The 27094-nt window shown below is 38.6% G+C and overlaps 1 protein-coding gene across 3 annotated transcripts in view; it reads right to left on the bottom strand.

Moving 5' to 3' along the window:
• The window catches only part of SIPA1L1 (signal induced proliferation associated 1 like 1), a 206724-nt gene that overhangs the window by 2994 nt on the left and 176636 nt on the right, over positions 1–27094 (bottom strand). For all 3 annotated transcript variants that reach the window (XM_082283512.1, XM_082283513.1, XM_082283511.1), the window contains 9 exons: positions 26683–26832; positions 21622–21746; positions 18824–18942; positions 16074–16513; positions 10012–10251; positions 8780–8945; positions 5907–6150; positions 2775–2921; positions 429–543 (listed from right to left, as the gene is read on the bottom strand). In XM_082283512.1, coding sequence (XP_082139638.1) covers positions 429–543; positions 2775–2921; positions 5907–6150; positions 8780–8945; positions 10012–10251; positions 16074–16513; positions 18824–18942; positions 21622–21746; positions 26683–26832 — 1746 coding nt within the window. The remainder of the gene's footprint in view (positions 1–428; positions 544–2774; positions 2922–5906; positions 6151–8779; positions 8946–10011; positions 10252–16073; positions 16514–18823; positions 18943–21621; positions 21747–26682; positions 26833–27094) is intronic.

Genomic DNA, 27094 nt, shown 5'->3' on the forward strand with positions numbered 1-27094 from the left:
TAGCTAACAGCTTTGTCTATACCAAGTGGCTTTATGAAGGTATGCATTTGGGTACACCATGAATTCACAAAATTAACATAATAAAGAGTACATGGAACACGTGCAGCACATTAAACAAAAGAACAAATTTAACTCATGATTAATTGGGGTCATCCCATCACTTGACTTCTTTCTACTTGGAACTTACTGTATGTGCCTTGAATTACCATTGTTTTGGACAGGTTCATGAACATCTCAGACAAGAAAAACCTACAAATAGGTTCAACTGGACTTGAAATTCTTTTCTTTTCACCTCCTAATTCCATCTTCATGAGATCTTGTGAAGAGTTCTTGCATGAAGCCTGGAGATGGCTTCCAGATAAAGATATCCCTACTCTTTGCTTTGGTTTGTAGCTGGGAAAGCCTGCACATCTGGTGTATTTACTTACCCTGTATAAGGCTTTATCTGTGCAGTAAGCTGGTCCTCAGCCTGATCACTACTGGAAGCAGCGCTCACAGGCCTGTGATTTTCATCAGCAGCAGCAAAGAATGAAGCTCGCTGAACTGAGAAGGCAACCACACAGAGAAAAACAATGGCAGCAGTAATGATTATTTGTTCATGCGCAGCACAAGAGCTATGCTGCAGGATCTCAGCAATTTCAGTCTGTTTCAAGCAAGATAAAGTGATGATATGACATACCAATGTCCCCTTGACAGATGCAAACTGCCAGTGCAAGTCTTTGCACCAGGTTTTCCACGGTACTGGATTCAAGAAGTACCAGCTCTGGCACAAGCAGCACTGTGCAGATCATCCTGGGTATGACTGCATGATACCATCCAATAACTTAGCAACTTTATTTAGTTTCCTTCACTCTATAAAGAATGCCTTTATCTTGAGGAAAGAAAAGCTCACTGTGCATAATTTGACCAATGTCATTTTTCAGAACCTGAAATTTTTTCCTTATGCCTTATAAAATGTTTCCAGATTGAAACATGAAACCTCTTTCCTGCCTTGTGTGTGTATCTCTTGTCCTGTAACTGTTCAAATGTTCTTACACATCTCTATATCACTGTCACGTGTGCTGTGACTGTAAACTACTGACTGCTCCTACCTCAGGAGTCTCCTAGCACAAACAGAAATATAAAGACTTTTAGCTTAATAAATTAACCTTAGCAGCTGCTGGGATCTCACCGGAAGCAGAAGAGCATTGTTTTTTTCTGTTTGGCAAATTTTTATACTAGAGGTTGGTATAGCTCAGAGATCCAGGCAGTTTTTCTTTCAGCTGGTACAGATACTGCTATTTGTAACTTCAGGTGCTTGTGCTGAGGACACCAATCAGTGGTGTAGAAGAGATGTTCAGGATCACAAATCAGAATTTAGGCTCCTTGGTATGTGTCAATCCCTACTGCCACCTGTCAGAGATTAGAGACTGGGATTATACGGTGACCAGACAACCAAAGACCAATGGAATTATATTGAGATCCTTCTCCAAGTCAAATTTGAATGTATTTTTATAGCAGTGAGATGAAGCTGCCAGCTAACACATTACTCCAGCTTTTCTTCATCTGAGCTGTCAGTTTGTTATCTTGACCACAGTGACTGTGTTCACACTTCTAAAGAGAAACACAAGTCAGTCTGGGGCTTACCAAGTGAGGGATTCAGGTTAATGAGGACAGTCAAATAAATCTCACCAAAAACCAGGGGATCCTTTAAAGACAAACTGCCAACCACAGGGAAACGTGTTAAAACTTGAGTTTCACCCATATGTGGTGATGAAAAAACCATCACTACAAATTCATCTCCTCTTGAGGACTATGGCTTACTTTGAATACTCTTCCCCAAGACTGCACAGCAGAGACATGAGCCAAGCTGCTTCTACAACTCCTGTGGCAACAGAGCAGAGGACACGAGTACCTCTTGAACACCCACTGACACATGCACTGTCTTAATGATAGGTAAGGCTACTACCAGAAAACAGCCAAGAAATCAAGTTACTTCACAGCCTTCTCCAACCATGCTGAATAAAGTCTAAAAGATTCAGGATCAGTGAAAAAACACTTCCATGAAGATGGGACAGCATATATACAGGTATCAGGAATAGGAACTTCTCTTTAACACACCTAGAAGACTTTTCCATTGGATTCTAGTAATGTAAACTCTCTTTTGTCTAAACTGCATTTAATTTTAAGTTCAAATGTATCTAGGCAGTTTACAGTTCTCTTCAGTTTACTAAGTGTCATAGAGATGGAAAATACCATAGGATGAAACAACACTTACATGCAAATCTATGTCTTTGGGGTATGCAGAGGCAAGAAGGCAATGAAAAAGTATATACCAACAAGGCCTATTTTCCAAATTATCTTGGTAGCAAACCTCAGCTGCACTACACATACTTCTTGCTAGTGCAGTAAGCAATCATTAGCATGCTTTTTCCCTACTATATAACTTTGTTTTTGCACTTCTGTGCTGGATACCTTTCCTACACCAGCTGTGATATCTTCAACTGCTTCACATGAAATGAGAAGTGACCAGTTTCACAAAGATTTGGCCAAACCATAGCACTGAGGAATTCCAGTATGAAGAAATGGTATCAGAGTATTACATACAAAGTTTCAGGCTCTTAACACTTAACTTGGTATTTTAAATGAGCTTAAGAGTCAGACTAAGTAGAGAATTAAGAACAACAGAAACAAAAATCAGGATTAAAATAAACCCAACCAACCACAAACCCCACAGTCCTTAAAGAAACATGCACAAAGACCAGCTTCCTAAGTGTTATATTCTGAAAACTTACCTTCAAAAGCTTTGGCAGCATCTACCAAGTTTGACCAGTCCAGATCAGAGGCAGAATCAGGCAATGGCATAAGACCAGGGTCTGGCATGGGCTGCCGTCTTTGCTCCTGGATATCTGTGAGGGAGCTGTCTGAGGCAGAAAACTCTCCTGGAGCGATGCAGAATAGATTACAAACTCCATAAAAACACCCCAAAATTCCTTTCTTAATACTATTGCATACCCTATTCTTAACTTTTCTGGCACAGCACTTTGTAACCAAAATTCAGAAGAATGTTTGATCAACTGCAGTTGACCAGATACAGCCCTTTACAAAGCAGTGTTCTAAAACCAGAACATTTGGCTCCTTTCTAACCTGCCTGAATCTTTGCAGCTGAGCACTTCAAAAGTCAAGCTCTGACTCCTCAACACTGGAGCTGGGAGCAATACTCTTCTACCCAAGAAGAGTATTGCCTCTGCCTCTGCACAAGCTGAAGATACTTTAGAGGGCTCTGCCTCTTGCTGGGGCTTCTACAAGCCCTGGAACCTATTTGCTTCTGTAAAAAACCCAAAACAAAGCAACAAAACCATGGGGTTTTTTTCCTTTCTCTTTACAACCTTGTAAACCAATGGGAGCCGACTTAAATCTACCAAGACAAATCAGAACAAGAAAACCTTAATATTACTTTCAGAGCACTGCACATCTCTCAGCAGTTTAGTGAAACCTCCAGATGATTAGTAAAAAATAGCCACACCCACCTGTAAGCTGGTGCATGGCTCATTATGGAAAAAAAAACATTGGCAAGCTTGAAAGCAGGATACAAAATCCTTATCATTTTTGTGCAGATTAGAACAACAAAAGTGAAACACAGACTTTTATCACTAATTAGGGCAAGACTAAACTGTCAAACAAGAATTATCGACTTTATTTCAGTTTACTGGCTGGACAATCAAAAAATGGGCAATGCCTGGTCACATGTATGAGCTCAGATGCAGCAACAGCTTCCTTTCTCATGCCCTCTATCAGAAAAGTTTTGAAAACCTTGTAGGTAATATTAGAACAGAGAGATGTAGGGGTGAGAAGATGGAATGGGCACCTGGAAGGAGGCTGCTGAGAAGATTATAGTGAAGAATCTGCTTGGATCAGAGAGAACAGACATTGTGACAGGCAGGATACAATCCCAAAATGCCATGAGTTGTGTTGTTTATTTCCCCTCCTTTTTTTTTTTTTTCCCCCCTGGACAGTCTAGTTAAACTATATAACTTCACTAACTAAATTAACTTTGTAAGAACTTCAGCTAAATCATACTGCTGCCTGGGGAATAGTGACCAGAAAAGCTACACTGCATTCACTTCTTTGCTCAGAAATCTTGATTTTTTTTTTTTGGTGTGTGTGTCCGTGCGTATTTACTTTTTGTAAATGTAATTTTGGTTCAGTATTAACACTGAGGATTTGGTTCTTAGCTCTCAAAGTTATTTTGCAAGTTGTTAACATGAAAATATTTCCAATTAGTGAAAAGATACACAGAATTAGATTAAAACCTAACTATTTGAAAAGCTACCTGTCTTAAAATGTGAGTTGGATTGTTAAGGCGGATGAGTAAATATGAGCATTTTTATCTCACCATTTTCCCTCTTTAGAAAAAATGGATGTACTCTGGAATCTTTGAATTTAAAGAATTTTGAATAACTGGAAGCCAACAAATACTTGTGCTACTCAATATCTAGCTTACTTAATCCTTTCCTCAGCAAAGTGTATGTGGGAAGACAATTTGTGTGCCACTCAAATAGCTGGTCCTTTTATCATGCAGGCCCTACATTTTGAAGAAAATGGAAAATCTTGTTTTGTTGACAAAGGTAGAAAGGCTATGTGCTAGGAGGAGTTATCAGTTTGGTGTGGAAGAGAACATGACAGCCAAAGAAGGTTTTAGTAGTTTTCTTTTCGGAAAATACAGGCATTTCAATGAAAAGAGACCAAGTGCTGCTTCCCACTTGTACTCAGATGGCATCACTAATCTTCTGACCCCAAGCCCTCAGAAGCCAAATCCTCCATCCAGTTACAAGTACAACCAAGTCTGTGAAGTTATTTTAGTGCATATAAAAAACAGAAATGAAGAGAGCTCCGTTTCCTCTTATGCAAGAAACACGTTATACAGACACAACAGCTCAAGAAAATGTCAGGTTCAACACTGAAAACTGATGTCTGGTGATCACAGTCAGATGAAAAGAATTTAAAATAGATTTCTTGATCAGCCTTCACTGTCAAATGCAGCCTGTGTAGCTAAATACAGACTGTGCTTAGGGCCCACTATAGTGAGTTGAATCTATTGATAGCCTTGCATTTTCCTCTTGAAACATACTAAAACATGAATAAATCAGTGTAGACATGTACTTCAGAAAATATTGCACAATCCTACCCTGAGATCTACCTCTATCTCTGGAAAACAAACTCAGTTCTAAAGTACAGTGGGAACCTGTGAAAATTCCCTTTCTCACTAACTGAGACATTCACATGCAGCAACACACAACCCATCAAATAATCATACTGAGACTTTTCAGTAAACTAATGGGGAAAAGCTGAGTGTCTTCTTGACAGCACTTTACAAATAACTTTTTCCAGTTAGCTGTGTGACTAAAATAAGTAATTCAAGTGCTGTAAAATAGATAGGGTAAGGAAATGAATCTAAAAACAACTGGTGCAATAAAAGCTGTATCTGCTGTAGCTGTGTATCCAAATATCCACTAGCATTTATCCACTTCTGTAACATTATTTTCCTAATCACAATTTGTTCCCAAAATCCCACATTACAGGAACTGACACCTGAAGTTCTCTCTGGTGAATAACCAGGCATACATTATTTGTCCATTGGTCCAACTGATCTAGGTGACTCTTGGAAGAAATGGCAGAAACTTGCAGCCAATGAGGCAAATTTCTGTGCTCCCTCCACAAGGCAAATGCAGGAGCAATCATGCCATTTTGCACTCACTGAAGTGAGGGAAAAAAAAATATAAATTTTATATTTTCAGTCATGTGACTGGACTCTCCTAATTTGAGCAAAACCAAGATGGAACTACTAATTGCTGTAACAAACATTTCACCCCAAGATGATTCCAAAAGGATTCCTCACAAAGTCGAAAAATGGGAAATACACTTACCATGTAGTGATTTCATTCCCAAAGTATAGGATGGTCTCCGTAACGGCAGCGATTTTGGGAGAGAAGGGTAGGTGCTGGTGAATAGTACATCATTTGGCATGGCTTGGTCCAAGAGCGAGGCCCGTGAGGTGAAGAAGTGGTCCCTTTGACCACTGTAAATACTCTCATCTGACAAAGTCCTTTGCAAGGCACGCCTTGTGGTAGGAGTGCTGGGAAAGGGAGACTGACAGGACAGAGTGTGTGACTATACATTTATAAACACAAATAAAAAGAAATGAGAAAAAAATCATCAATAAAGAAGCTTTTGAAATAACTTTTAAAACCTTTTTTTAAATAAGAAACCAAGTATTAACATAGCATTTTTTCAGAGTGGACAGGAGAAAAAACTAAAGGAATTAGCTTTTAAGGAGATTGTAACTAGGTAACATATATATAGAGAGAGCTCTTTTTTTTGCCTATCTCACATTCTAACTTCTGAACAGCCTTCAAATTTCTCCTAAAGTGGAAATCCCAGGCAGCCCTTGCTGATTCCAGAGCTGACAGTGTAGCAGAGAAACGGATACAGAAAGAGCCTGAATGCTGCACAAACCAGAGTTTTCCCATTGCCTGCGGGAGGCTGCCTTCCTGCAGGCAGAGCACCAGAAAATGCCAGCTGATTAGAAGTCTCCTATTACTGAACAACTACGAACACTCACTACTGCTGTGGGTCTCCAGAAGTATTTGCATCAAAAGTAAGTAAATGGTCCCATGAATAGGGAGAACTTGTCCTACCCCCACAATCATCCCAGCTTCCTCCATGCTCCACAAAGGAGAAGGCAATGCTGGGGTAGCCTGGAGTTACACTCCAGGCTAGTGCCAGAGAGCTGCTATCATGACCATTCCCACCAGTAGAGACTCTGATTTTCATGAAATCTGTAGCAACATAGCTATCTTTAAGGCATAATATTTCTTTACAGTTTGGTTGAAATTTGGTCCAAAGGCTTTCGTGGAGAAATTTTTACAGAGCCTCATTTGCTCTGTAAGAGAGTTTAAACCAAAAAAAGGAGAAAATGGGTTTTCCAGAAGGAGCAATTAAAAACAGAGTTGCATATTTGCACATAAAAATAGTCCTCTCAGGGAGAAGAAAAACCATGTTTAACAGACAATATTCTATTCCTGTGATCAAAATCCCACACTACAAGATGGGAGAAGAGCATGGAAGAGTGACTGTTGGTACTGTACACAGGAAGACAACCTGCCAATCCCCTCACCTCTTACAAATTTTAATATGAGAACATTGCTGGACATGTTTGTTCTATGATTAAGAATCAGTATTATTAAGATTACTTCCAAAGCCCAGCTATCATCAGAAGATAAGGAAATAAAGAAGCCAACTTTCCATTTCTCATGCCAGTTTTCTATTATCAAATCCTCCCCTCTGTGTTGCCTCCTTCAGGACTTGCCCATCACATTATGAACCTGCATATACCATTAACGCTACAGAAATTACAACTTCTGGTACACAGTTGTTACTAAGGCATATGGAAGACTGAACTGCCTTTTTTTTTTTGCTTATGAGAAGTTCTGGTACCAGAGCAGGGGAAAGAGAAAAAGTTACTTGTCTGAGAAGATACAGTGCGCAAATAGTAGGTAAGGAGATAAGAAAGGCCGGGAAGATAATACAAAGATGTACAAGACACACAAAATCACAGCCTAGAACAAATTCTACTGGCAAACAAAGCCTTTGTCAGGCAACAGACAGAAAGGAGGAGGATTTTTGGTGCAGTGAACTAATGCAGGCCATTATCATTATTTTTCTTTTTTTTTTTTCCTTTTAAAGTGTCAAAAAATTTTGTGCTGTAAGACTTCTTCTGCAAGATGAACTCTAAGTCATACAAGTGGGCAAAATTAAGTTACTTTTAAAATGGAAAAGGTGCCATTTATCGGTGTGACAGAACATTGTTAACTTGCTGAAATTTATCAAAAGTGCAACCAGGAAATAAAGACCAGGGTAAGAACTGATTCATTAACCCCAAAGCAGAAAACCAGCAAACCTAGGAAGATATCTTGGAATGAGAACAATTCTCTTGCTCTAAACAACCAACAGGAGGTGTTTGCATCACCCATGTCCCAATCCCCCGCAGAACTACCACAAACCTAAGAAAAAGGTATCTTGCCAATGACAAGGTTTTCTTATCTCAGGCCTTCTAAGCAACATCTTAAATAATCTGTGTATGGAACCCACACTTACAAGATTTAATAAGCCACTTCAGGTTTTTACTAGCAAAAAAAGAAGTTACAGCTCTCTCTCCTGCATGGTTGCTGTGGAAACAATTTGGGCTCTGGATGACGAGCACTGGCTTTACATGGAGACTAGAAATCAAGACATTCTCTTCCAAATTAAGGATTCTAAAAATTAATATATGCACTTACACGTTATTCAGTGTATTTTGAAACACATCAGGAAATGTTTCTAACTATTCTGCAAAATATCTGTTTAAGTTTAGGGATCATTTTTGATAACAGGATTAGTGAGGTATAAAAATGTGCTTTTTGCAGGGAGTTTCAATACTGTTAGTATGTCACTGTCTAGCGGTGCAAGCAGAGAAGAACAGTTAAAATATGTAAGACAACGCTACAGGATTTTCCATAACCCAGCAGTACTAAATGTTCTTCGCAATTTGGCATATTAGTCTCTTTAAACCTGCACACAAACTTGTAATAATACTGCAGAGACTGTAATAATGAAACTTTTCACCAAATGTATTTCTCCAGCAATCAGTTACGAACAGATTATTTTCTGTCCATGATGAGAATTCAGGGAATGCCTTGCATTTTATTTTCCTGTTATGGGTGAGAATAGAAAAGATTCTGTCTCTCTCTCTTTAACATACCTTAAAATTCTTCTGGGATTCAGGCGTTGGACTATCAAGATCTATCAATTTCTTCAGCTCTTCTTCGACAGTGGATTTGGATGCTCGTTTTGGGGATGCTCGCAGGTCTCTTGCCGATGCCCGCAGCCGAGGGTGGGCCATTTCATTGCCATCACTCTGGTGACGTCTTAAATGAAATGGAACAGACACATTCAGGTCTCAAAGCCCTGGGGCAGGAGGCATGAATGAAACAAGAATTATAGCACCCTCAAAAGAAAAAAACTACGTAGAGGGCACAGAGGATGGGAGAAGATTCACTACTACAGCAGAGACTCACCTTAGTGGATGCCTGTGGAAGCACTAACCTTGTTTAAAAACATCAACTAGCAATACATTAAAATAATTCAAAGGTTAATGTAATACATTTTCCCAATAATGGGCTGAATCCATTAAAATAAGGTGCATTCTGTACAAAGCTAAAAAAATATGTCTTCAGAAAGCAGCGTATCACCAAGTTTCTTTAATATTTCAACTGGCTTTTTATAATGTAGTTATCATAAAGTTTCACCATTTCCTTCTGACAGCCAGTTATTGGTATCATCTAGGGATACTGTGCCTGACTCAGTAACAGTCAAGAAGGTTTGAATAAATTACTTTGAAATAGGCTTTCTGAACTACTTGCTTTTTGAGTCATACTTAACAATATTTTCACTAGTAAGTTGTTTTCTCAATTTCTCTTCCAAAAGAGATGCTTGAATATTGTAATGCTGAGCTATCTTGCCTTGCTTTAAGCTTTAAGACAGTTAGACTGGATACTGGCAGCAATCTTAACAAGGCAACGTGGAATGCCAGAGTTAATGCACGGCATGCATGGTACTACTACACGGATGAGAGGTTTAAGGAAAACTCAGGCTCTACAATAAGAGGATTTTTAATATTTGCTCAAATAGCATTTTGAGTCACCTTTAAGAAGTCCCGAGAAAAGATAAGCTTTAATAGGACTGAAATCCATAGAGCTTTCTAGAAATGATAAAACCCCCAACTTTTACAAGTTAACAGGGAATGAGATTAGCCAACTATCAAATATTTAAACCCTAGTCCAGAAGACTAGATTAGAGATTAAGTTCTACAGAAAATGAAGCATTGTATTAAATAGTCTTGAGCTCTTCTCTACAGAGAACTGTCAAAGATCAAAATGTTTCTTTTACAATTACAGCAAATGATCAAACAAGAGAACAAAAAAACAGTCTTACTTTCTTGAATCCATAAACCCCACTGAGTTTATTGTCCCCTCTGGCTTTTTCCATCCGATCAGATACTTGCTAGTAGCACCCTGGCGAGGGTAGAATGTCCTAGGACCAGATGAGGAGGAAGAGGAGGAGGAGAAAGAAGGTGCGAGCTGGGGAGAAGTGGCAGAATGAAGCTCTTCTTTAGGTGAGCTTCTGGCACTGGTGAAAACAACAGGGCTGGCAGAGTGTCGTGAGCTCATGGTACTAGGAAAAGAACATAAGAAAGACAAAAATTGCCTCAAATGTGCATAGATGGGTCTTGTTTAACTGATTTTTAAGCAGAACTCTAGGCAGAAGATGTTATTCTTATCAATAGCGGACAGAGTAGCAAAACCAGTTTGCTCTTCTTAAGGGCCTTCCACCAATGTTTCATTAAAAATATCTCACATAAGTAACAGAAAAATTTTGCAAGCAACCTCTAAGGATACAATATAACCACCCTTCACAAAAGGGGAAATCTACGGTTCATTGTCATTAGGCAGCTTAAAAGTAATACATGAGATTTTAGCTGAGTTAGCAAAAAAGAACCGAAGTCCAAACTCTTGTTGGAATTCCTGCCTTTTAAAGAAAACATATTTTGAAGGAACTTAAGCAACAAGAAACATCTCTTTAAGACCCCACAACAAACTAAAGAAGAAACCCATACAGCTTTGAAAATAGGGCTTTCTGAATTTCACCTGAAATGCAGTTATGTAGCATTTGTAAGGAAAAAAACCCAAAAACTTAGATTGAGAAGTTAGAGCAGGTGTCTAACAGATATCACTATTCGTCAAGATAGAAAACGGAGCTGGGATGACCAATTGCAGCTTATTGATGGGAGAAGGAGAGGGGCTTTAGATGGAAGATACTCTGATGGAACTTGCTTCCTATCAGGAGTGCTAGGCCTTAGACAATATTTACTATAATAACCTTAAAAGGTCAGTCATTTATAAGCACAATAACAGGAAAATGTTACATCTAGCTTTAATGCTGAAATAGCATTATATATCTGGAGACCAGTTTTCTACCAGCTCTCTACATAACTTATCCACATTTTCATCCCTGTATCCAACACCGCAGTGAAGGAACTTGAAACAGATGGCCCCATGGTAAAGAACAGTTTCTGACTGAGAAATAAGAATTAGCTGGAAGGCTAAATAAAGTCACTGAATAATCTTCTCTTCCTTAGCTTAGCAGAAAATTCTTCAATCTTTCCATAACTTAATAAAACAATGCATTTTCACATCTATCCCTTTTACTGAAACAGAACAAAGAATTTAAGGTTAAATTTGTGTTGCCACCTGGGAAAACAATACCACCTACATTTAGTCTCAAGCAGTCAGTTACCTAATCTATGCCACTTGTCTGGCTCCTGCTGCAGTCAATGAAGATATATCCTAAGGAGGTGATTCTGCTTGTCTTAAATTAGGTATCTCAGATATGCAGGGAGAATTAATGCTTTGGAGTTTCTTCTCTCTCTTCATTGACAACATATGGGAGTCTAAAGAATCACCCTGAAATATGTTTCATTTTCATGTGGCTCAATTTAAACACAAAGATTCCCAGCAGCCAAGTGCTGTGAGTTTGATGAAGAGCTTGGGTGGACTGTAGCCTTCTACTGTCTGCTGCAAGCCCAGGGGCATCACATCAGGGGCAAGATGCACCTCTCCACATGCACACAAATCCAATTACAGTAATACAGATTTTGTATTATAGAATTATATTTCTTCCTTCCCTCCATCTGTACATTTGAAAGGCCTATACAAAAGACAGCAGATTGAGAAAATACAGGAAGATAATTTTCCTGTCCAGCCATCCCATATATTTGGTGCCGCACAGCACAACCTTCATATTTGTAACAGATACAAGTAAGCATAATTTATAGCAAGAAAGCAGAGAAGATAAGGAGCTAGGGGAATAGGCAGTAAATTTTTCTTCATTCCCCCTTTGTCTCTTCCAATACAGAAAAAAATCTCCTACACATGCTGAGTTAAACCAGTCCATCTGTGAGGTATCACTACCACAGCATAAACTGCCATTTTTACCCCTTCTAAACACACTCAAGAAGTAGAAAAGTCTTTTTGCTTCAGTGTAGGAAAAAAGGAGAAAGGAATCTCTGGCCACATTTAGAATTCTTTAACCCATTAGCTATTGCTCAAGGAAGCGTTAATTGTGAGAAAACAGTTTGTTAATTAAAACCAGTAACAGCTCCTAGACAGGCTAATGGTGTTGCTCTTCAATGTTACTGGGGAAACAGTAAGAACTGATATTAATTATGCTTGACATAAAATTTATATAAGATGCAGATGGATATATAATATTTATTGCATAAGATGCTATAAATACATATTGTGCATTTTAAGTATTATTACTTGAATATTTATTATAATATGCATCTTATAATAGATGCCAAGAGTGGCCTGGTAAATGCAAGTGAAATTAGCATACAGTTATAAATAAGGTTTTCTTTAAGGTAAATTGCATATTTTGAGCTGTGGTTTTTACAATAGAGTATTTTTGGGAGGATATTCTGCTTCGGGACTACACACAGAACTGTGACTACGACTCAAGCTTTTCACCCTACCGGTGCACACAGGCAGGCCAACACGATACTGACAGGCAAAGAGACACACTTGTTAAGTGAGAGCATATTTGGAGAGCAAAACACTTTGGATAAACTCTAGGAAAACTAAATCAGAGCTGGAGCACTATGGTAGTGATGGGATGTTATTAGAACATTTGACACCAGGAAGCATGCAGAGAATTCATCATACTGTAACAGATACCTAGACCAGCTTAGTTTTTATCTGGAAGAGACTCAGTCCTCTTTCTCAGGACACAGTCACTATTGGTCCCCTATCTCCCAGCTCAATTATTGAGACACCAAGGACTGAATTATGAAAACATTCAAATACTACAAGACTGTCTGCAAAAAGTACAGATGAGCCATTCATAAAAGCACTCTACAATAAATAATAATCTTAAAATTATCAGAAGTAATGAAAAATGTACTTGATTACAAATAGTCAAAACTACCCTTTTAATTTTGGTAAGAAGATGATAAGAAACTGTGTAGCTTAGGTAGAAATGAAAGTTTGATTTAATTTTTTTGTAAGGAATTCATGCCATCAGCACATACTGCTTCATTTAATGACATTCAGCTATAATGATTCTGTATAATTACTGGCCTACATAATGCAGTTCTCCTGGGATGCTATGAGAAATCTGCACAATCATCAGGAAGGACTTAGGGAATGGGGGTGGAAAAGAAAAATAAAACCCAGCCAGAAGCTCTGCTGTAAAAGTTAATCACTATAATTTACATTTTGCCACCAGTTCTCAGGTACAAGTTCTTTTATGCACCATTAAATGATCTGAGCAGTAATTATCACTCTTGTCTTCTACAGACACAAACACTCTAATTTGTAGTTATTTTCTTTTCTTTTGTCACAGAGAACTTTTTAGGGCCATATTCCTTTTCTTCTTGCTCAGAAACCCAACTTTAAAGACATTACAGACATTATGGCATCTACAGGCAAAAGATAAAAAAGTGAGAAGCAACAAAGGATAGCAATTTAGAAACTGATAGAGAAACACACCAATTAAGCTGTTCATTTCTCATGAAAAGTAGCCTGTTCAGAACCTTTCTTTTGTCTCCCCTCCTTCACCTTCTTGAAGCAGGCATCTTCATAATAATCTCCATATTCTGTGCTTGTCTTTTGGAAGTGCCAGTTTAACCAGCCTCCACTTCCAAGCTGTTGTGCCTCCACAGAGGAAGCAATGAGAGAGTTGGGAGCAAACTGCTGGATGACCCAGGGTTCTACTGCTGTTCCGTGTGCAACCACCAACTGAAGATGCCACAGGAAACAAAATTAAAGCATTTTATCCCAGACTATGCCTTTGTTTTATTGTGAGGCATCAAACAGATGCTCTGGTCTTCAAAAATAAGAAATAATAAAGAAGGAACATGAGTAAGTCTGGTTTTAATCCACCACAAGAAATGATGTATGTGCAAGCATTGCTGCATTTCTCAAGTATCATGCCCCATGTGTTCTATAAACTGCTACTACTCCTTGTTGTGAAGAGTTGCATTATTAACATCTGAGTTTTAAATGAAACTTGGCAAAAAGAAACCTCAACTGTTTTCTCCAGAATAAAGGCCAGGAAACCTTTATCTGGAAATTTCAGTGACAGCCCCAAAATTACAAGGAGAGAGCAATTCCAATACCATCAGAGAAACACTGTACCAATTAATCCAAGCCAACTGGAGACACAATGTTATAATACAATAAAAAATGAGACAACAACCTAGACTTCAGTTTGCAGTCAAGTTGCAAAGTATATCCATGGAAGATGAGAGCTGTCAGGGTGTGCCTGCCCTGGTAAGTGTTGCTTTCTATAAAATTTTCTCAGTTTTTCTACTGAACTAACCCTATTTGGTGCTCAAAGGAGAAACCAGAACCTCAGATGTACAAAGATGCCATTCCATTAGGCTTCACGATAAAGCTTCCAAGAGTTACATACATTTTCCAGGATTAAGTCGCTTCAGAAAAAATCCTTCCAGATGAAAATGCTGCTGACTTTATTGCAATCAGCATTTTGTGTAAGAATCTCAACATTTAATGTCATTGCCAGTTACATTCAGACAAGTACTGCAGGACACATGGTAAATTCTACTCTATGTTAAAAAATGCACATACACATACTTATCATAGAATAAAAGGTGTAACAATGTAGACAACCATTACATAGACTTTTTATCTTCAAGAAAGGGTAATATGCTAATATGCCAGGAGTCTAAGTAAGTCCCTCTGCAGAATATTTTCTCCAGACTTGCTCAAGTCCTTCATGCATGCACAGCTACTGGAAACACACCAGCCTCAAACACCTTGGGTGGGATTTCTATCAACCGAGTGTGAGCTTTGGTGCCAAAAATGGCCAATGAAGAGATGCAGTAAACCACAGTGGGACCACCATTAATGGATTACTTAAGTCAGAATCACCATAACGAAGTACATGGAGACCACTGCAGTCTCTATGACAACTCCTTATTTACAACTACTGTATGAGGAGTTAGCGAACTGTTCTCATAAACATCTAGTCTTGCACAGTAGCTTTGTTCGAGACAATTATCAGAAATTGCTTTGGACTTTCAGTCTGCAGGTATTTTAGCTACACTCTCAAAACAGATGTGCCTTAAGAATAAAAATGCAACAGTCAGGCTCCACAAGGCCAACAAACTATGATGATCCCACATCTTTCCCTGAAAGACCTATGTTTTTTTTCCTTGTTGCTAGTATGTCAGAGTAGGAATATTTTTCAAAAGTACACTGAATACTTCTTGGAAAATGGGTTAGGAAAATGGTCTAAAACATTTTCTGCTTCTAGCAGCACTGATTGACTTGTAAAGTGGGTATCTTCCATTTGAGGTGTTCAAGCACATTACACACATACTTGATATTGCCAATTTTACAGGTGGCAAAACTGAGGGGAGAGGGAAGGTGACTGTAATGTGTCATACCCACAAGCTTGCAGCAGAATGAGACTAAGATCTACATGCTAGCACTCCCAAGCAACTTGCTCTCAGTATTGATCATACCAACTGCGAGCAGATTTCTAAACAAAGACCAGGGGCAAAAATGCAAAACATCTAAAATGGGTACTTGCAAGACTAAAAATGAACCCCATATCAAACTGTTCATTAATAACATGGACTGATCTCCTTTCTGATCCACACATGAACTGCAGTTGTTGCAAGATATTCCCCATAAATACATCAGACATGTCTGTCTTACGGATAGTTTAGGAGCAGCAGTTTAGTACAGAATATGCTCTTAAAGACTTTTAATACTATAAGCAGGAGCAGATGTGAAGACTTAAGGCGGTCTTAATTTTCAAGCATTCTGCACAGTGAAATTTTTCAAAATATTGATTAACGTAAGTAGAACACCCTCTCTTCAACATTCATTTCTCACTTTTGATAGGTTAGGGAGTGAGAATGGGAAAATGAGTGTGGGGGAGCCAATCATACAAGAGGTGAAAACTACCTTGTATGTGAGACAGCATCACTTAGACTGTAAGCACTGTTCTCCCTTGTGAGAGGGTTGGAGGCTGGCTGACTCTTGCTGTGAATATCCAGGCTGAGTGAAGATTCAGCTTTCCGGTCCATGTGGCTGTCCTTTTCTAATGTCCTGTCTGCAATGGAGACCACTTCGCTGGAGCTGTGCCACAGCGGTGCCACCTTCTCCTTGGTCAGCCCTGTCCGGGGAGATGTCGCCGCTCCCAGGGAGGCAGTGCTGCCATGGCTGGGTCCGTAGGAAGTGGTGTCTATGCCACTATCAGCTGAAGTCCCTTGAAGGTAGTTGTAGCTGTTCAGATCCGATTCCGTGCGCTCTCCACTGTCATACCATTTCTCATCGCTGTGAGCACTGGAGGCATTGCTGGAGAGTGTATTGCTGCTGGAATGGCTGGAATAGTGGCTGTCAGACTACAGAGTAACAAAATTATGGCAATGGAGAGGAGGAAATAAAGGTTACAAAAGCCACCACTGCATAATAGGAGTTCTCCTACCTGGAGGTATTGCACAGATACACTGAGGAGACTAATAAGCTCTAAAAATTTAATTCCAACACAATGCACATCCTCTGTTCTGAGTGCACATAAAAAAACTTTTCGTATGGATTTGGAAGCCAGAAAAGCCTGAGTTATTTGTATTTTGTCAAAAAATACCTTGTGGTGGTTCCTTTCAAGCATAGTTCTGCTCATCAGCCCAGTCCAATGAAATTGGCTAAGCTATGGAGACTTTGACTTGGTTTGTAACTATGATAATGAAAAATACTCTAATTTTAAGTCTGCATGTTTTAGAACATGAAACAACCAATCCACAGAAAGTGCATGTTACTTTAGTAATCCAATTGCCCATCAAAAAGTCGAAGAAGAACATAACCACTGCTCTTCCTCCTCCTGGCAGTAGGGTGTCTTTCCTCCTCAGCAGGAGTGTCCTTTGCAAACGACCAGTGAAACACCATTTAACTAATGTGAAATTGTTTTCCAACAAGCAGAATTGCATGAAAAGAAGCTTTAATGTAATGCTTTTAAATTATCCCATTAGGGCATACCAGTGCCTGGCTGGTTTGTATATCCTGTCCTTGGTTACAGCCCACTATTACAAAAAAACTGGATGTCCTCAATTTCATAGTGGTGGAATATCCCATTTCAAGAAGAATTTCTTGTCATACATTTATTGCTTAGTAGCAATAAATGAGGTAGTTATAACCATTTGAATTCTATGGAAGTTATCTAAGTTCTGATCATCTACAGAATCAGAACTGAAGCAGTAGGGAACAGATCTGTTGGATGACCACATGGCCTGGGAAAAAGAGAATTGATGGAAAGGAGACTTAAAAGTTTCCTATTTGACTGAACAGACAGACAAATATAAAAAAACCAGATACTGCTTCTGTTTTCAGAAGGGAACGAAATAGAGAACAGATACATATTGAGAACAAGAAATCATCAGCATCCATGTTTTTTAATATACTAAAGCAAGAATTGACAGGAAAATGGGGGAATATGATCTGGACTCCTAGTTGTTATCTCCAATTAAAGTTACTTTTCTTCATTAAGAAGTTCATCACTCCCCCATCCATCTGTCCACATAATAAAGATTTACTTTAACAATGACTAAACCAGAATAATGCAAGCATTAATAACTCCAGTGTCGCACTTTGCACTCAAGCTAATGAGTTATGTATTACATCACTATCCAGTCAAATCAATCTCATGAAAAACAGGTCAATCTAAATTTAAAATCTAGTCCGTGCTTCTAAGAATATGAAGACAGGTGTGTTACTGTTTGGGTTTCTTTGGTGTTATCTTTTTAAAATAATAAGTATGCATTGTTATGAATTAATAATCTAAAAGCAACACTGCCAATTGCATTGAAAGAATAATGCTGGCAAGCAGGAGCAAATTAAAGACTTGGAACCAATTAAAGGCTCTCACATCTCAATAAATGCAAGTAATACTTTCAGTAACAACATGCAACACAACTCTATATTTTAGCTTGTTGCACAAATAAAAAAACAAGTGATACAGCTTATTGAGTAATTTAAAGCTTAAAGGGTGCTTCTTTTTTTTTACAGTGACTTCAATAATTTTCAAGATATTTTAAATTTATGAACATTACTGTATTTATCTATCTCTCTGTATGTAAATTGGGAAGTTACAGTCTCCACAAAAGCATGAATAGTTAACTCTGAAGAGACAGAAAGGCAGAATTTACTGTTTAGAATTTCAAAACAAATAAAACAAGTAGGTTTTGCAGCAGGATTCCAGGAGACCTTTCAAACAGACTTCCAACAGTGTCTAAGGTATGTTATGAAAATGGAAAAAATACAAAACCAAAATCACTATTCTGTCTCAAAGCAGCAGCTTTCTGGGCATTGCATTAGAAAATGTATTAGTTAAACTCTAACACTTACATGTGAGGTCTAGGAATAGCTTTGCAAATTTTCACAAATCCTTTACTTCCCACAAGATAACAGACAAGAGGTTGCTGTTCAACTGGCAGCAAATCTTTATTAACTAATAAATATTTCAATACGTTGTGCTGTAGGATTTAGGCAACAACAGGCCTGCTCTACTGCTTCCTCCATGTTCGTGTAGGGAACAGGATTTTTTTTCCTTCCTTTTTTTAATGGACACTCTAAATATAACTTTGAACAACACTTTTGATATCAAGAGCTTGTGGAGCAAAAGCGAGACATTAAATAATTCCTTTTTTAGGATAACTTACATGACCCTGCTTATTTGGAGACAAGTGTACCACGGGATCCTGTCTCATCAGTCTTCCACTGGGGCTCTCTCTGAAGGACGGCAATACTTTTGAGACTGCTGGGAGATGGCACGTTGGCTCTGCAACACAGCACACAACCATGGACTGAAGGGAGCAATGCTATAAGCTAAGAAAACATGTAACCTGATTTTACATTGCAATTTTTCCAATACTACCGTTAGCCAAAAATGGACATATTGTGACAAAACACAGGTGAGGAAGTGGGGGCCCATTCCTGCCTGGCATAAATCATTAATGCTTTGTCAAAAACCAGCTGCCACCATCCTGACTTTTGTTAGGACAACCTGAATGGTATCACGTCCCCACTGCCAAACAGCACTACATCAGAGCATTGAAACAGTTCGTTTTCACAGGGTATTGACATTGGATCTCTAAATGCGCGATACCTGCTGACAAGAGATTTGAAAGACTGAAGACCCACATTTCCTTAAATGGCATTCTATGCAAGGCCAGACAATAGGAAAACTCTACAGCGATCACTTAAATGAAGCTGTTTTCCCCAGTACAACTGGGGAAAATACTACACGTGTTTCTTATCAAAGCTGAGTGAAATAAACATTTTCTAATTGAAGAGAGAGCAAAAAAAATCCCTTGACATATTATCATCTTAAACATTGCTGGCTGTGAATGTGGAAACTGCATAGATGTACAAAAAGAATACTTATTAAACTAAACCTGACAAAAGTGAATGGAATTCCAATCACTCATTTACTGGACACTCAGAGGAGTGCACTTTGCCAATAAAACTTATTATTTTCCTAGGACATAACTGTGGAGGTCTAGAGGGTGTTCAGACACAGCCTGTTAGGTAGGTAATTGTCTTCTCAGAGTCCAAGGCCAGTATTTTAAAATAATCTCTCTCAGTTATGAGTTTTTATACGTACTTCTACATACAATCTGCACTTCTAAAAATGCTCCTCTTAAGTAGAATACATGCTTACAAAAATTAAGTACTTAACAATACCCATGGTAAACAGCAGTGTTTTCTCCAACACAGCTACAGTTTATTCATCTTGATCTGCAGCATTACGAGCTCTTTAAAAAACAAATAAAAGTTCTGAGTTTTTTAAAGAATAATAATGATAATACCAGCAATATCATCATCAAACTTGATTTCCCCTGGCAAGTGGTAGCAAGCAGTGTTGGTGAACAAAGAACAAAGGTATTCTGTAGTGAAGTATACACCAGGAAGGTGTCAATGTGTGGATTCACTACACCTAAAGCCTTATTTACCTTGAGACAGATTATCCCAAGTGGAAATGTACTTATTTGTCATCAAACCAAACTTTCACCTAGATTCACCAGATTGGCAATAAAGTCTCCAATTAGAGATGCAGCTTCCAACTCTATGAATGAAGGACAATACATGAGAGATAAAACACAGGGATCTTATGTCAATGTATGTTTCTCATCCTTTGCCAAATGTCGGAGCCATCTCTCCTGCCACGCAACTTTTCCTGTTCTTTCTGGCCTGATTTATTTTGCTAATATGTTGGCACCTGACACTGCGGAACAGAACTTGCTGGCAGCTCCACTCAGTGCCAGCACCAACACCCAACTGTTGATCTGCAAAAGTAATGCTGAGCAAAAGATCATTTTTACACGTCGTTACCGTCACACAGTTTCAAAACACAAGCGATTAAAATTGTTCTGTCAAAACAAGAACTGCAGATCAGTAAAATCAGTTTTTTATTGAGAAGAATGGGGGGAGCTATGAGGGAGGGACTGACAGATGGCTTTGATAACAAGGCACAGCTTACTGAAGTTATGAAGGTGTGTGAACCAAGAACATCTTCAGAACCAGAGGCTGGCGGCATATGCCTTAAATTCTTTATCTCACTGAAGTGTATTCTATCTTGAACACTAGTACATTTGTACAGTGATGCAATAAAAATGTATGGAATTGTTTAATCTAGGGTAAAAGAAGTTAGAAAAACACAATTGAGCGACCTTGGCCAGGGTCATCACGTTGGACAAATGCTGTCTGTAGATAGGACATTTTTACAGGTGTCAGTCTTACTGGTAATCCTTTCAAGTCAAGCCATAGCTGTAGCAAAAAGTCTATGTGCAAAAATTTACAATGAAGGCCTAACAATATAAATTCTCAGTACCTCACTGTTTCATGTAGTTAATATGTTCCCTCAGCTGACAGCTTAATTGCCACGTGCAATGAAAATGTTTGTGGAAGGTGATTACCTACCTATAGATTTACTTCACTATTTAAACTTTAATTGCCGTTTTTCCATTTTATACATGGTATTTTTATAGCTTCAATGATCAAACAATCAATTTGCATTTATATAGCACCATTTGAAAGGAAGCGTCACAAGCACTTTAGACAAACTAAGCAAAAATTAAACTAAGCCAAGCCACTCGGGAGAGTAGGTAAGGTCAAACAAGTCCTCAACAGCAAGACAAATTAGAAAGTGTGTCTGCCCAACCACTTACAAAAGGACAGAGTGTTTCAGGGTAAGAGCATTAAGGCAGATTTAATCCCACAATCAAATAAGGAAATGAAATCAGTTCTTCCTCAGATGATACTCATAGGTCTCAAGGAAGCAGACTGCAGAAGTTTCAATGCATGCTCCAGACCTAATTATTCATCCTGATGAACAAGGTTAACTTTCAAAGCCGCTGAAAACACTGCACTTAAGAGGGATCTGTCTGCCAGGAGAGGTATTGCCAAAGTCACCTTGTGGTGAGCAGCGCTCGCTCCCCGTGCAGAGCTCCGTACGTACCCATCTGGTCAGCGATGCTGTCCTCGCTCCTCTGCCAGCTGGGCGTGGATTTGCCGCTGCCACCCGCGTCTGACTGCGTGTTCTGCCTGTCAATGGAAGCAGGGGATCTACGGCTAATTCCAAACCTGTTCTCCCCAAAACACAAAGCAGATAATGATGTTAAATATACATAAATCTCACATAAGACAAAAAAAGAAAAAAAAAAAAAGCACTTTTAAGAAGCCAGTGTCAAACAACAGGGCAGATCAATGCATAGCACAAATGCTTGAGCGATTTATAATGCTTTACCATTACATTTTTGTGGTAGGTCTGCAGACCCATTTATCAGCTTTAATGCATCAGATTACAATATACATTAATTTAATGAGCATCTTTGATCGAGAACAGCTGGTTAAAATGATACAATAGAAAAAAACTAGATCAAAACATCAAGAAATAAAATTATGAGGTTTTATTTACACAGATGTTTACATGAAAAGGTGACCAGACTTGGTTATAGAAAATTCACCACAGTGAGTAAAATGTAAAGGGCTAGATAAAAACCACATAGGGAAAAGGGGCGTGTTTATAGGGTAAAGATCGGATCCTTTCAACTACCTCAAAGCACTACCTCAAACTACTCAAAGAAAGCATCAGAAAGTTTGTTAGGACAACCCCATGGATCTCAGCTGCTTCCCTGGGTTCTAACCAAGAGTGTAGCAAGGTCATACCTCTGGGTCATGCAGACATATATGCCAACAACATGAATTTGTTTGGGACAATATTAACACTGCCAAATATTTTAAATAAGCCTCTATAAAGTTGACTATTGATTATGGATTCCCAAATCCTGGGGGGTTAAAAATTCCGTAAATTATTAAATTCTTTGATCATAAAATAATTTAAGGGGATGAGCGCAAACTAAATATAGCTGTAAGAAAGTAGTGAGACATACACCAATTGCTGCAAAAGAAAGCATACAGAGCAAAATGAAAACACTGTTCAATGGACTTTGTAAATCCTGCCAGATTTGTCAGATGGATTTCAGAAAGATCAACAGAGTAAACTCAAGGAGAACAAGCTAATGACAAAGGAGACACACAGTGTCTCTGTGCCACACCAAAGTCTACATGCCTTATATGCCTAAAAGGCTGTTAAACTTTAAATCTACAGTTCTGAATTACATATAAATCACTTATAAATCTGTAAGAATTATAGTTGGGTTCAGAAATAGCAGATCAATGATAGAGAATTCATCAAGAATAATGCATTTCTGAGATTTTTTTTTTCAAAATGAGACATACCCTGAAGGAAAAAGAAAATCCTCAAACTCTACATGCACAGCATAACACACAAAATTACAAACTGATATATCATCTATATATTGATGAGTTTCTCTAGCTGTAATGTCTAATAAAATGACAGAAAATAAAATACCCCAACTGTGCTGTCTACTCACTCTACTAGCTACAGATTGCTCCACACAACCTCCAACGTGAGACACCTTCCCAGCTGTCAGAACAAGTTCAATGTGATTATCCCACTTGAAGTTCACACACTTGTTAACTCAAATTAACCCATCACAGCAACATTATATGACTCAGAACAACAAAATCCCACTCCCATCCTCAAAGACAAGCTGGAACATGCCTAGAACATGCTGCACATATTGAAATTTTGGCCTTCTAAAAATTCACCCTAACATGACCATACTTCCCTTTTGTTGACCGCTCCCTGATATAGCCAGCATACATTTTGATGAATTAAAAAAAGTGAGTAAAACCTGTATATATCTGCCTTCTGAATATAAACAATTTACACTGAAATTATGCAAAGAGAGTAGTGTTTTTCCTTTTGTATTCACACAGACTAAGTAGGATTTCACCTCATCAAATACCTAAATTAAACATGATGAATTCAATACCAATTCAAGACATGTATAAAAAGTCTAAACACAGCATTTCAAAGGTGATTGACTTCTTAAACACTGATCTATGGTCTAACTTTTAAGATTTGTAAACTCTCATGGGAAGAACGTATTTTCATGATAAAATAACTAGAAGCTGGCATCTAAAAGAGAAAGCCAAGCCCCAAACAAATCTTGGTGCAATGAAATTGCAATTGCACCACATCAATATTTTTCTTTCTCTTGTGATGTGCTCTAACCTAACCTCCCTAACATTCATATGTATATAAGCTGTCAATCTTCCATCTGGCATATTTTATGATGCAGGATCTTTTTTTTTGAGGTTAGAAGTATACAAAATCACCATGTTTCTAATTTTATTTTATTAAAATCACTGCTCCACTAACTGAGCTGCAAAAAATGTGTTTAGATTTTTTTTTTCATGAAGTAATCTATTTAAAAGCAGAAATATTAAATGAAACTGGTGTTCTATTCTACACTGCTTAAATATACAGCCCATTAGGGTATGAAGGAATGAACCCAAGAAAAAAAAGGAAGGAGAAATCAACTTGGATTAAAAGAACAGTGAAATTGTTTAAATATACATTTTTATCTGTCATAAGAAGAAACTTACTATTTTGGTGGTTTTGGATTAAATTTTACATTCTACAATCATTTACTGTAGATGCAATAGCGAACACGCAAACACAGCATAAGTATACAGAACACACATATACCCACCAAGATCAATCTGGATATTCTTGAAGGCAGTGAAGGTTTTGCCTACACCCAGCTTAGGATACGGATCAATAATCTAGAGGCAGCAATTAGTGTTTGCACCAATGTCTGACAGGGGCTGGACTCACCCATTCTTCTGGTCAGTTAAATTTCACCAACTTTCCAAATCTGTCACACTGTGTAACAAGAAAGAAACATCTACACAAATGGTGAGGTTGAGATTTCCTACACTGGGAAATCTCAGGGACTGGCATACCTAGAGCACACTGGAACTTCATCTCTGGAAGATCACCTTCAGGACATGGCTCCCCCTTGGCCCTTACTCCAGCCCATCATTCTAACATCTTAGCAGCTGAATGTTACAATCTGTCTTCCCTATTTTAACAACATATCCAAGGTAATGCTGACCAGCCCTACCTGGGACACCAAACATCACTACCTAGCTGCCCTGAACCTGCTCTTTCAGACCAATGTCAGCAGAAGATGCACATGGAACTGCAATGGTTTTTATTGACAGAAATTGAATCATTTATTGAGGCAAGGAAAATATTCCTTCACAACTGCCTTTTTCATGCTTTCCATTTAGCCTGGTAGAAGATGCTTGGGAAGTCCTGAGTAAATATGATTCACGTGTACAAGGACAGTATGAGAGGCAAACTGCTTTTCTTAAAGGAATAGAACATAATAGTAAAATAATTGGAGTTAAGCAATTGGGGGTTTTTTAAAGAGCATTCAATAAAGAACATGCAAAGTTCACGTATTAATTATTTCTTCCATTATTCCATTTAAACTGTTTTTCCTTGCACTGAATTAAAACTTCAACCCCAAAATGACTGTATAGTCAAGGTTTCTAGGACACATCTCTTTGCTGAAATTGCAAAATGCTTGAAGAATGCTGTAGTGAACATATGTGTAGAATTAACTTAAAAGATGGAAAAGGGTTGGGATGGGTGCTGGTGTGCTCTGAGGACAATTCAAAACAAACCTTCAGGTGTGTCTGAAAATCCTTTCTTACTCAAGCAGTTATGGTTGTGATGGTCTAAAGACATATGGCAGCAATGCCTTTTTTGTAGTGCAAATGACGTAGTTGGAAAAGAGCAGACGATATAGGGAGCACAAGCCGCTCATCAGAACTCAAGGTAACACAGAAATGCTGCTGGCATGATGTGAATGAGCCAGAAAGTCTACAGAGGACAAAGAGGTTAAGTGCCTTTTTCCAGCTGCAGAGCCCTGGACACACCTGTATCTAGTGTTTCCTTAGAGCTAAGTTTAACAAGTTTAAGAGCAAATCTCCTAATGTCAGTAGGACTTAAGCACAAACTTAAACAATGACCAGAACAGGCCTGGTAGTGTCGCGAATCAAAGCCTTCATGAAGGTGTGTGGCAGAGAAGAGATCGACTCTTCATAACACCTCAAACTGAGCTGCAGGAAGGACAGGGAGGACAAATCTTCAGTGCTGTGGAGCAAGAAGCAGTACTTTTTCAAACACATGCCCAGAACAGTGTTCTGTGGACAGACACAGAAGACCTAAAGGCAAAAGACTGTGCCTTGTACTAAGCGATTCCTGACAACAACATTTAATACTACTACTAATATATTTTTTAAAACAGAAAAAGATATTTCTACTTTATAAAAGACACAAGCCAAAATGAATTACACACAAAGACCTGCAAAGTACTCAAGAATACTTCAGAGAGAAGCTTTGCAGTGTGAACTACCAGCAGTTTTGCCCCTTTATCTTCTCTATAGGAAGTAATCTGGAATGTAGTAGATAGCTCTTCTGCTGCCAATTATCTTTTTCTCTACTTGGAGATCTTTGATTTATTGGTCCTTTCGGTGCTCTCTGAAAACGATACAGATTTAACTTCTTCCTCTGCAAGCTGCCCCTTACATCGACACTTCAGAGAGTTTGAAGATTTCTGGAAAGTTGGAAGCCTTAAGACAGAATGACTGTGAATATGTGAAAAAGAAGCTAGCTGTGGATTAATTAGCACTTTTGTGCCTATACATCTAAGTCTTAGTTGCACTCAATACTACTTTGCTTCAACTATTAACTGACTGCAAAGTCCCAAAGCTATTACTTCTTTTATTTTAGAATGTAAACCTGTGAAAGGAAGCAATTTGCCACATGAAACCAGCACTTTTAATGAAGGTTTTTTAAGTATTTAAAGGTCCGTCTGTGTAGTAACCTGAGCAGCTGTAGACTAGCATCAGAGAGAGCAGTTAGGCTGCAAGGTAAAAGCAGAAGCAAGGGATTTTTTAAAACTGGAGTTTTCAAGAAGCATGACAGTGAAATTTGAAAACAGACATGGTTTAATGCATGTAAACAACAGCTGATGGGAGCCTGCGTAAGCACTCCTTGAGTACACATTACAACAAATGGAAAGGAGAACAAAAAATCTGCCAAAACAGAATATGTAAAAAGTCTGGTGCCTACCCTTCTGGCATAGATTTTTGTCTGTACGTGCCTCCAGTAGAGCCAGTCTCACTCGAGGAGGATAAGTTGCTTGGAGAGTTACGGCACTGCTGCGATCTTGCTAAGGCGATGGATGAAACAGTGACGTAGACATCAGAGCCAGGAGACAGCCTGTTCAGAGCAAGGGAAGGATCACATCAGCAGGATCACACTGCAAGGCACGCTCAACAACACCCTGCAAACTGCCACAGCTGCAAGGAATGGCATCATGGAGAGGGCAGAAATCCTATCAGTTGAAGAATCAGACATTTCCCCCTTACTGATCTACTGAAAACCATGAAAAATCAACTCTAAAAACCTGGATGCATGGGAGGAAATAAAGAAAGGCCAGTGTGCGAAGAAAATACTGGCACACACTAGGAAAACATTCTGG

The sequence above is a fragment of the Coloeus monedula genome, assembly GCF_965178545.1.
Source record: "Coloeus monedula genome assembly, chromosome: 6".
NCBI classification, from domain to species: Eukaryota; Metazoa; Chordata; class Aves; order Passeriformes; family Corvidae; genus Coloeus; species Coloeus monedula.